This window comes from Ambystoma mexicanum, chromosome 6q (assembly GCF_040938575.1).
Source record: "Ambystoma mexicanum isolate Mex_15411 chromosome 6q, UKY_AmexF1_1, whole genome shotgun sequence".
Classification (NCBI taxonomy): Eukaryota; Metazoa; Chordata; class Amphibia; order Caudata; family Ambystomatidae; genus Ambystoma; species Ambystoma mexicanum.
Window position 1 is genome coordinate 743,923,751 of NC_090937.1, and position 12,028 is coordinate 743,935,778.

General features: G+C 47.2%; 1 protein-coding gene across 3 annotated transcripts in view; it reads right to left on the reverse strand.

Annotated features, from left to right (window-relative positions):
- The window catches only part of LRBA (LPS responsive beige-like anchor protein), a 3,444,508-nt gene that overhangs the window by 850,626 nt on the left and 2,581,854 nt on the right, over window positions 1-12,028 (reverse strand). For all 3 annotated transcript variants that reach the window (XM_069631262.1, XM_069631261.1, XM_069631263.1), the window contains exon 42: window positions 6,813-6,915. In XM_069631262.1, coding sequence (XP_069487363.1) covers window positions 6,813-6,915 — 103 coding nt within the window. The remainder of the gene's footprint in view (window positions 1-6,812; window positions 6,916-12,028) is intronic.

Sequence of the window (12,028 nt, forward strand, 5' to 3'; positions counted from 1 at the left end):
AAGACTCAGAGACGCCAAAAGATAAAATGATACAGCCCAGTCCGGGGCTCTTACGCAGACCGATCCAGAGAAGAAATCAAGATCCAGTAACACCGTGGGTCCCGAGCGGCCTATACCCCACTCCAAGGAGTATGTCACCAACTCACCCTCGGAGACCAACCCTACGTAGTGGTTGGACCCCAGCCCTGTTGGCTGGGAGAACAGTTAGGGCCCAGTTGGCCCACTCATGTAAAAGTTTACCCTCCCGTTGGAGGACACAGGAAACCCAGCCGCAGGAAATCTTTGTTGACCCTGAGTCACGAGATGAAGATTGAATACCCCCATCCCCCTTGCGAAGAGCAGAATTCCATCCCGGAGGACACCCAGGAGTCTCCCCCCCACACAAGAAACTAAGATTCCTGACTCTGAATGTCAGAGGCCTCAACGCCCCACAGAAGCGGAAAGCGATCCCGAGACGCACCCAGAATGAGGAGGCTTCCATTGTCTTCCTCCAGGAGACACATCTGACTCCAGCTGACTTCACGAGGCTCCGAGATCGGCAATTTCCACTACAGTTCCTGGCATCAACCGGAACGAAGAAGGGTGGCACAGCGATCTTAATCGCCAAAGGTCTTAAGCCGCAAATCCTGGACTCTAAGCTGTGCCCTGAGGGCCGCGCTTTGTGGCGGTGAAGTGTCGAATGCTCGCCCAACTATACACTTTGATCTCAGCATATGCCCCGAATGAAGACCAGGAGGCATTCTACTTGGCCCTGGAAAGCTCCCTCCTACCGTTTGCTGAGGGCCATACCATCATCGGGGGAGATTTCAACTGAGTCCCCGATCCCTTAGCAGACAGATCACACCCTCCGGCCCGCAGAGACTTTGGCTTGGCGACTGCTTTACTCAAATTGTTCTGAACCTTAGACGTGGTGGATACCTGGAGGGTCCTCCACCCAGAGGAGCGAGACTACTCGTGCTATTCCTATGTACATAGAACTTACTCACGCATCGACCTCCTGTTGGCATCCCCGCAGATCCTGGCATACACGGATGAAGTCCTCATAGGTCCCAAAATCCACTCAGACCACGCATCCATAATGTTAACGCTAAGAGCTCATGATCCTGACCCGTCCCCAAGACGCAGATGGTCTCTCTATGACCCGATCCTAAACGATATAGATGTAGTAGCTAAAACAATAAAGCAGTTCTTTGAAGAATATAAAAACGAAGATACTTCCCCGGCGAATACGTGGGACGCAATGAAGGCTGTGGTGAGAGGGGTGCTAATCTCCCGAGGAGCGGCCTATCACAAACAAAAACAACAGTCCCGCCGCATCCTAGAGGACAAGGTCCTGGAGGCGGAGACGACGTGTAAGGCCAGAAATTGGTCCCCGAGAACCTACCGAGCCTTGCAGACAGCTCGAAAGAAATTAGAGGCCCATTACGCGGAGGACACAGCCCAGCTTCTGACCAAAACAAAGTTACTATGCCAGAGGAAACAAGGCGAATACATTTCTAGTGGAAAAATTGGCAAGAGTCAAGGGGAGGAATACTATTATAGGCCTCCAAGACCCCCAGGGTGCAGTCCAGTTCGCAGATCGGGATAAGTTGAGAATTGCAGAGGCCCACTTGACCGAGACAATGACGGCTACCCCAAGACCCTGTGGAGAGCAGCAGTCCTACCTGCAGGAAGCCGCCTTACCCAAGCTCTCAACCCCAAGAAGAGAAGAGTTGGAGGCCCCGATTACCAGCGAGGAGATTGACGAGGCTATTAAAAGCTTAAAATCAAGAGCCCCCGGGGCCGGATGGTTTCTCGCCTCGATTTTTTAAACTCTTTCGACCCCAGCTGCTAGCTCCAATGACAACGCTCTTCAATTCCTTCGCCACCTCGGGATCAACCACCCCATCGATGAAAGAGTCGAACACAGTACTAGCGCTGAAACCGGGAAAAGACCCCAGAGAGATCACGGCATATCGACCCATTTCCTTATTAAACCTAGATGCGAACATTTATTCAAAGGTCTTGGCAAACCGATTAGCGAAGATTCTCCCGCACATTGTAGACCCAGACCAGACAGGATTTATTCTAAACAGAGCCACCACTGATAACACTCAGAGTCCTCAACCTGGTCGAGATAGCTAGGCAAGACTCGCAGAAACTCGCCCTGCCAGCCTTGGACGCGATCAAGGCTTTCGACATAGTGGACTGGTCATTCCTCCGTCTTACCCTGGAATCGTTCCGCTTCGGGCCCTCCTTCATAAAGCTAGCCTTAGCGAACTATCAAACCCCGTCCACCCTTCTCCGAGTGAATGGCCTACTGACCAGCCCGATCTCCCTAACTTGCGGCACCAGACAGGGCTGTCCTCTCTCTCTTCTACTTTTTGGTATGGTTATGGAACCCCTGGCCCAACGGATCCGCTTCAACGCCAGAATCAAAGGCCTCCAAGTAGGCCCCACCAAGCATAAGATCGCGCTCTACGCTGATGATGTGATGCTAACCATTACAGACACTTCCCAGTCCTTGAGAGCCGCCCTAGCGGAAATCCATAGATTCGGAAAGGTGTCCGGATTTGCCATCAATTTCGTGAAATCTTCAGCATTGGGGATAGGCTTAGACCAGAGAGATAAGGAATCCTTCAGTTCCCAGTGCATGATCCCACTAAGTAAAACATCCATCCCCTACCTCAGGGTTCGGATCCCCGCTAATCCTGAAGACACCCATCGGATAAACTTCCCACCCCTGATTAAAACTTTAGAAAAAGACCTGGACTCCTGGCTCACGCAGGAAATATCACTAATAGGTCGCATTTCGGCCTGTAAAATGAACTTATTGCCACGATTCCTGTACGCCTGCTCGGCCCTTCCCATCATAGTCCCTTGCCCCCAGCTACAGCGACTTCAGAGGAAGATATTTGAATTCATATGGAGGGGGAAGAAAGCCCGCATTCCGCGAAAGACCATGCTGTGTGCCCCGAACCAGGGAGGTCTAGGGGTCCCTGACCTCCAAAGATACCAAATGGCTGTGCAGATAGCTCACACCCGGGCTTGGACCATAGCGTCAGGGCGCCCCAAATGGATGGACATAGAACAAGCCCGAATACCTCTCCCCCTGCGCTCTCTCTTGCACCTACCGACTTCGCTGCGGCGGTCGTGGCCAGCCATCTTATCTTCGACCAAGCAGACGTTGAAGGCATGGGATTGGGCACGCAAATCCAGAGGCAACCCGAGAGACCTGAGCCCCTCAGCCCCAGTCTTCCACAATCCGGCCTTCTCACCTGGAACTTCCCCCTCGAACTTCAGAAAATGGATAGCCGGAGGCCTTAGCTCCCTAAGCCAACTATTCGAAGGAACCCAACCGCTGACATTCACCCAATGCAAAAGAGCTTTTAATCTCTCAGAGTCAGACAGGTTCTCATACTGCCAAATCAGACACTCGTGCTCACACCCCCAGACTCGTATGGCTGCCACCCGAGACCTCGACGCCCTGGAATTAACTGCGGCAGACTCTCCAGCCCGAGGGCATATTTCGACGCTGCATCGACTATTCCAGGTGAACCTATTGTCAGCCAGAGCAACATATATGTCGCAGTGGGAGAGAGACCTAGGGCATCCGATCCAGGATCAGGCCTGGACCGATATCTGGTCACGCACACATTCATCCTCTTTCTGCATTACCAATCGAGAATGTGCGCATAAACTTCTCTTGAGATGGTATTTCCCACCGCTTCAACTACACCACTTCAATCAGTCGCTGGACCCACAGTGCTGGCGCCGCTGCGGCTCGCCAGGCTCCTACCTACACATGTGGTGGACGTGCCCGATGGTGGCAGTCTTTTGGGCCCAATACATCGCTGCCATCGCAGACATTACCCAGATCACCCTGCCACTAGAACTGGAACCACTCCTGCTGGGGAACCCGATTCCAGGCACTTACACAAGATCAGGCGCGGTTGCGGCCCTCATCACACAATTGCTCTTGGCTGCAAAAATCACAATAGCCCGGACGTGGAAGTCTCCAGAGGGCCCCCTAACGGTGCTGTGGTGGTTGAAAATCTGGGACATTTTCATTGCTGAGAAAATCATGGCGGCAAATAGAGGCCGCCTCCACCGTTTCACGAACATTTGGTCTCCGGTGATAGACTACGACCTGCGCTTCCCAGCGCTGACATACAAACCACGTCCAGTGACAAATGCCCAGCGAGCTGCAGACGGGGAACAGACTCAATTGGCAGAGGAGCAGGCCCCGGAAGACAGCCAGAGTCAGGATACGGAGACGGAAGCTCGGGGATAGATGAGGAAGACTTTTTGGTGTAAGGTATGACAGGGGTTGAGGAGTCGGGGATCGGACTTAATTGGCGAAGAGACAGTCCACAGAAGACAGTCAGAACTAAAGGGAGGTAGCGGGTATTTGGGGATATACAACTATGTGTTAATGCTGTTAAAAAGTGCTGAATTGATAAGCAAATTTCTTTTCCTGTGTGCTAACCAAAAATAAACAAGTTTAAAAAAAAATCTGAAGAGGGCACCGGGTTTGGGGATTAGGAAGACAGTCGTCATTGGATTGGTGCAGTGTGACCCAGACTTCAGTGACTGCTTAATGGGAGAAAGGCAGTTTAAGCTTTCAAAGCAAGACTGCTTTCTCTTTACTGAGGATTGCCGGCCTGACGAGGGGGAATATTCATGAGCATGTGAATCCATGCCAGACCCCATGCTGGAGAAATATGGGTGCCAATTGTCACATCTACAAGGAATGAGGTGACCAGAGCACGAGTGGGTTGAGGTGTTGTTTCGGAGCAGCTACTACGCCCACATTGAGATGTTGCAGGCAGATAGAGCGAGATGATCTATCAAGTTGAGTAATCTGTGGGAGAATGTAATCCATTGAATTTTCTTTCTCAAAGTCTCCAGTTTTTTGCTCTCCCTGTCCAGAGGAAGGGAAGGGAAAACTTTTCCCCTGGACCGAAAAGTGGCAGTCTGTACAACCAGGCTTTCTGAGGTTGAATGCATCGACACACATGCTTGGTCCATCAACGCCAGTTTACACTTTGACAATTCTTTGTTCTTGATCAGCACTGAGCGCGGTGTGCACCACAAGGACATGATTGGGTCAGCAAACACTGGTTTGAAAGGAGAAGGCAACTGCCCTTCGAGGTCCCCTGTCTGAAATGTTGTTTATTTGTATTGCTGTATTTGCCTGGACGGGGCTCTGAGTTCCAAGTAATCAAAGACTTTGTTTGTGACTGGAAAAGCTGCATAAGGGTGGTGGTGGTAAGGTGATGCTTTAGCCTTAATGGTTTGAAACCGAAGGGTACTGCCTCACCCTCCTCCTAATATATGGTTTGCATAGTTTGGAAGTAACTAGTCCTCAAGACTGGTGCATATTATCTCAGGTTTTAGGGCAGAGGGAGAAAATCCTAGCTGCCATTTTTCAGCGTGGAAAGCTCCAAAGATTCCACCGCCGTTTTTGGCATTGATGCCTCGAGCACTATCTTTTTCTTCAGTGCAGAGACTGACCAGGCAGATGCATTTTTTAGGTGCCCTGCCAGGCTTGACCAGGTGCGGTGGGACCTACCGTCTCAGAGTTGAGGTCTGGGTCATTGATTCTTTTCAGAAAACTTTGAGTTACATATTTTGGAGCAGCCTAAACCTGGTCACCCCTTTTGTCCCCCCGCGATTGGGGTTTCCTTTTCATTTTGCGTTGAGAATGAGGGTTGACTCACTTCTAGAGTAGAAGCACTTGCTGTGCTTTTTGTGCGACTTACGGCACCCTCCTTTTCACCACAATATTCTTTCTCGAGTGTAGGAAGCTTTGACATGCTCCCCTCCTCCAGCCTATGGAGGGGGTTCCCACAATATTGGGGTAGGAGTGGCCTACTGAAAATTTAGTCTCTTGTTCTTGTAGCACCTTTGGGTTCACGGGGGGTGGGGGAAGAGAGGGAGACAGAGAGCGGGAACAAACGTTCCAAAGCAGTGTACTGATCACATGCAAAAAAGGAACGGAGGTCACGCAGAATGGTGCCTCCTTTTTGCACAGGAGATAGTGTCACTTCCGGAGCAGCAGGCCAGGGGACAAGGTTGACTCCAAAGGGCACGATGCCCCCTGCTGGGGTGCAAAAGGTTCTGCAGGGCCAGCTGTGGCAGAAAGTAATATCTGAAGAATTTCGTGGGATAACACCATCCATTAGAAATATCTGTTAATGCCTGTAGGTTGTTCATCAAATTTAAAAAATAAATCACTGTTTTCAGTCTAGTGCTTCATTATTATTACTGGTCAGGCCCAGTTCTTCCCGCAAATATTTGTTCTTGATAAGAAACTCTGCTCTCCTACTTCCAGTCAACATCTGACTCATGTCTCCTATAGAACCACTGTGGGTGGCTTGAGCCCCATTTTCAACTTTATAAAGTAAGGCTTTTACTGTAGGTGGGCAATCAAACATGGGGTGAAGGCGATACTTTGAATTGACTGCATAAAACCCAAAACTGCTTATGTGCATTCTTTCCACACCAACAACTGACCTAAAAGGGCAAAACAAAAAATATGACTTCACTATAAGACCTTCTTTAAATGGAAGTCTCTTTCTTCTCTTATGGAAATGAGTTCCTTCCATATTATTGATCAAAATACATAAGCGCAGTGCGAAAGGCCCCCCACCAGAGCTCGGATTTCGTGGCAGTGACAGAAAAGCACATTTATCCAAATTTTCGCAACTAGCATGGCAGTTGGAAAATGAAATCATTTCCGAAAACACACACTGTGCTTTCTATTTTCACCACAGACGATGTGTTATGATTACAGATAATTTGTTAGAGTTTGGTTTGTGCTATATTACCTGGTCTGTGGGAGTCCAAAATTGGTGCCAATGCCTACGCGTGGCAGACAATGGACCACTTTCTTTGCCGTGGAGTGGTCTGGGAAGTTGAACAGCACAGCAACTGTGGAAAAAATGTAAACATTGAAATATGAAATCATAAGCAGCAACTTATACCGCAGTGGGGTGCATCACGGCCTTCGAATAGCATAATCGTAAACTAAAGACTGGGAATGTGGCATGAAAAAACATGCCATTTTTAGACAAACAGTGAGAGTGTGTGTGTGTGTGTGTGTGTGTGTGTGCCATGTCACAGCAGGCAAAACGTATGTGAAGGAAAACACAAACTCGACACCTATGGGCTGTAACAGCCATGTTATTAAAACACGGATTTTAGGAAAATGTGTAGCGTCGATTGACCACACAAAGTGCTGGGTTGGTTATCGTGGTACACCTACGAAGAATGACGCTGGAGGCCTTCGTTTAGTAAATCATTGTCGAATAGGCCAGACATAGTACAGTACAATTTCATGAGCAGCTATTCAAAAATAATGTAACCAAACATCCTACTCTCACACTCCCGGGATTAACGGTAATAATACTTTTTTCACATATATTTAAGGAAACTGAGCATGCATTTAAATATGTCTGTTATAAACATGAAACCATTAATAACGCATCAAAATGCCCACAATAAAGCTGCATACAAAGAATGAGCAAATGTTGAGTGCAAAGGTAAAGAAAAAATGACATTTCGAAGAGTTGCATATTGTGAGAAAAAGATCAGATGGTACTCATGATCTGAAGTTTAGCTGGGTGTTTTTAAGAGAATGCCAGAAGGGAGCATCTTCCACAAATGGAAACCGCGTCACGTGGGTTCACGCAAATGGATGGCGTGTCCACAATTTTTCAGAGGTTGGACGCTGCCCCCTTTGAGTGTTTTTTTAAGCTGATAATTGAAAGAGGACAGAGTGTGTTCCCTTTAATTGTGTTAATGGGTCCATGAGTGTTGAGCTCTTCTCTGAGCCAGCTGCTTCGCCAGTGCGAAACCAAGAATTTCACACAAATCTTCTTATTCCAAGGCCAGATTGTGAAACATCGCATATTGAGAGCCTGCCCATGTTTCACAATAGTATGTGCGCTCTGCTGTCAAAGTAAACTTTTTAAATAAAGGTGGTATTCAAATAGTGTTTCCATTTTTAAAAGATTCTTAGCAATAACTCTAACAAGCCGTCTTTTGCACATTTCATTAAACAAGTCACAATCAGTAGTTTGGGAGGAAAGTTCCAGTTTGGTGACAAATCTTTGGTACTTCACTTCGATTGATAGAATCACCCAAGAATCATGGTCCAATTGCTGTACATGCATGCTTAGATAATCTCTGTAGAAGAATTTAAATTTACAGCCGTCCTGTCCCTGTTTTCAAAAAGACATTGGGCTTCATATAAATTGGGTGGTATTCTGGCAATACCACCCGACTAAATTACTGCTCCCGCCACTTGGTCCGGCGGAATTACTGCCGGATTACAAGTGGCAGTGGCAATCCTCACTTTTTTTTGGCGAATTTACTGCAGCAGAGTTTGAGGATTTCCCTCCAGCACAATGCTGGAGGTAAAACCTCCACTCGAGGGCCATACATACTCGTACTATGGTGGAGCGGGAATATTGATGGTAGTTCCGTTACCGCCAATTTTTTCTAGCTCTGCCATACTTGTAATGAGGCCCATTGTTTTTGATAAGATAGGAAACCAGAATTCTGAGTTGGCAAATGCCATTTTCAATGTACTGTCAACTACTTTCAGAAACTCTTAATTCTTGCTTATTCCCTAAAATGTCCATCTCAAGGACTTCATTTTCTGGTCAATACTTCTATTGTGCCTCACAATCAGTACCCAAGGGTATAAATCATGTAATTTAAGGCTCTGGCGCTTCAAAGTAGCAAACATTAATTGCGGCTGATTTTGGATATTATTTTCATATCAGATTGTACTTCATGAATGCACAAATTTTTGGGTTAAATGGCGCAAACCTTTTATAGTTAACTTGTCACGTTATGGGAAACTGTCTCTCAATTGATATTAATGCCTCATATTCTGAAAGACAATAACTCACTGTCATGTGCAGTTTCATCGATTAGGCAAGGCCAATTGAATGAACTTTGCACATTTCACTTTAGCCACGTGTTAATGAAATCACCAGCTTTCAGGACTTGTGCCCCGATTGCGAGATAATGCTTTTGTAGACAACTGAAATTTCTCAACACAAAGACTCATCTCCAGGAAGCTGCAAGTTTTCTGAGTGCCATCTATTGGGAATAACTTCAGATATAGGTCAGGCATCAAATGGCCCTATTAATCCATCACCTTGGCTTAAAGGGATTCCACTTGCCATTCGCCCAGTCATGAAGAACATGGATGGATGGATGGCACTTTATATGTTAGGACCTGGGTTTGCAAAAAGTAGCTTCTGCACGAAACCAAAAGTCTTAAATGGTGTAAAAAAAAAGAAAACAAATCCACTCCCAAAGCCATCATCATAGAAGACAGTATGTAATGATAAACATATACAGAAAACACAAGAGAAATGTGTCCAGCATAGCCAAAGGTTGATAAAAAATATGTAAAATAACATGAATTGCAGTGTTTTTTTCCTTAGAAGATAAATGTGACCTTAGTGACTTCATAACAAAGACCATTAAACCAATAGTTTCAAAAATGATACGATTAAAACTGTATGTGCAAAGACTGCAGTGGGAAACTCTAAAAGAAAAAAGAAAGTAGTAAAAAAGAGTGCTTGCCAGGATGTCACTCTGTCCTACATAAATGAAGTGCTCGGTCTAGTATAACCTAGCTTCTCTCCCTTCCTCTAACAAAGAATAGACAAATAAAACCAAGACATATTTGGGACATTGCCCAATGAAAGGGGTGGCTTATGACCCTCGCCCCTTTGTCTCTTTAACATGGGCCTTTTCCTATGTTGACAGTTCCAGTTTATATATATTGTGCAGTGCTGGAGTGCCATCTCGGGACTCCCACCAGGTCTCTATCACTCTATTTTCTCCTTCAAATGTAGGAGTCTCACAGTACTTCTTTGGGGAGACTTGTCTTTCTTGCGTCTTTCTGCCCCCCCTACTCTGGGGTCCTTTCAGTCTCTTCCTCCCCACTCTGGGACTAAATTTTCTCTCATTCCCTAGTCTGGGGTGCTTTCCTCCTTTACCCACTCTGGAGCTCTGTTCCTTCTCACACCCCGACCCTGGGCTGGTCTCTTTCTTTCTCCCCACTCTGGGGCTCTGCTGTTTTCTTCCCAATCCAGGGTTGCTGCCTACTCCCTCCCTATGGGGCTTCTCTGTTATTTTCACACTTCTTCACCTCACTCTTGGGCTTCTCAGTTATTTCCCCATTCTGGGGTTTGGCTATTCTTTCTCCCCACTCCCAGGTTCTTTCCCCGCTCCAGGGTTTCTCTCCTTGCACCCAACCACCCGTTCCTCTGGAGCCACTGCATACCCGCTTCTGATGAGCAGTGCTTCCTGGGAAGTGTGCGTAGTCTGCCTGGTCCTCCTCTTGCCACAGAGCCGCTTATTCGACTTATCGACTGGACTTTGTGTCGGCCGGCGTGGACTCTTCTCTTGAGCTCAATGTGGGGCTCTGTAAGTGGCTTTTCCTCAGGGATTTACCTCGGCCTTTCAGAGGTACTCTGATCTCATGGCCAAACCGGATGCTTCCCCCCATTACTTGTCCACAGGGCCTGGTTGTACTCGTTGAGTGCACGCTGCTGGCCGGGACATCGCATCTGGTGTTCTCCGTCTCTTACCGGCCACACTCCTTGTGTGGGCTGCGTCACAATGGCACTTCACAGCACAGAATCTCTCTCCGGATTGCCTTTTTAACCATTGCTCCCCATGGAGGCTGGCCTTTTCTTTGCTCTCTGTCTTCCATGAGCATTGGGGTAAGGTTTGGGTCAGAAGCCGAGTCAGCCATTGTAAAAAGGGTCACAGTCTTTTCATACACCTTAGCTCCTACATACCCCATAAAGGTGTTAGTGTCTGGGGTGGAGGGATGGTGACAGTGCTTAATTTGTGGGGGGGTTTGCCAGGGCTCAGCCCCGGCAATCATTTTTGAGCCCTGGCACATATTGTCTCAGACTCAGTTTGTTTATAATCTGGTTTCTGACAACTTTATAGTTTTAACTGTAAGGCCTAGTCACACAGCAAGCAACAGTGTGCAGTGACCAGGGTCTTTGCATCCTGGGCTAGTTGAATGTAATTTATGAACCAGATAACTTGGGTTGACCTGGAAGTGCTAGTTATTAATTTTCTTGGATAACGAGTTAGAATGTGACAATGTGACAATGATGGGTGCTCAAGCTGGCCAATGCCCCCACACTTCTCCAGTCAGCCTGCATGACATTAGTGCAGCTATGCTACAGTAACGAAGAGACACTACCAGATCAGTGTGAGTTGACAACATGACAGTCACCAACCAGTTGCATCAACATAGAAGCAGGGCCAGGCACAAGCATAACAGCACTGATGAAGGAGTGCCTGTCGTAAGTGCCAACCTGTACGAGAAGATCGTACTGCAGTGTTTTGATAGGCAAGTTCATCATTTCCATAATGATTTTTCCTGCATTTACCAATCAGTTTACCATAGAAGAAAAACATGTTTGCTCTTCTTTGTGGATAGACAGTTAACATATTCTACTTGCCACCTATAGTATCAAAACAAAATGTTACAAATGAAGTGTTTAAAAAGCACCTAAACATTTCTCTTATTTCAAGATACAACTAGTATGCTATTTTATGTTATGTTGATTGGTATCTGTAAATTCCACAACTGCTATGGGTAGTGCATTCATCGCCCCCAATGAGCCGGTGGGAATTGAAGCTTGAACCCCAAATATGCTCACAATGTGAGCAGCATCTGTGGATGGTGTAAACAGGGGGCAGGGAGTCGTCTGCTCATGTGTGAGTTGCACTGGAAAATATGTGGGCCCTGGCACATATTTCTTTACAAATTAAGCACTGGTGACTTAAGTCCCTCTCTGGGGTTTGTTTGTCCCCTAAGGGGGAGAAACCTCCAGAGGGATCCCACTTAACCTGTCTTTTTTGTAGGGTGTTAAGTGTAGCAGGTTCACCTCTCTAGTCCCAAATAGAGTGGCTCCCCCTTGGGGTGGGGTGACCATACCCATGGACTCGTCACACCTGCATATGAAGTTAACCATCGCCCCCAAATATTATA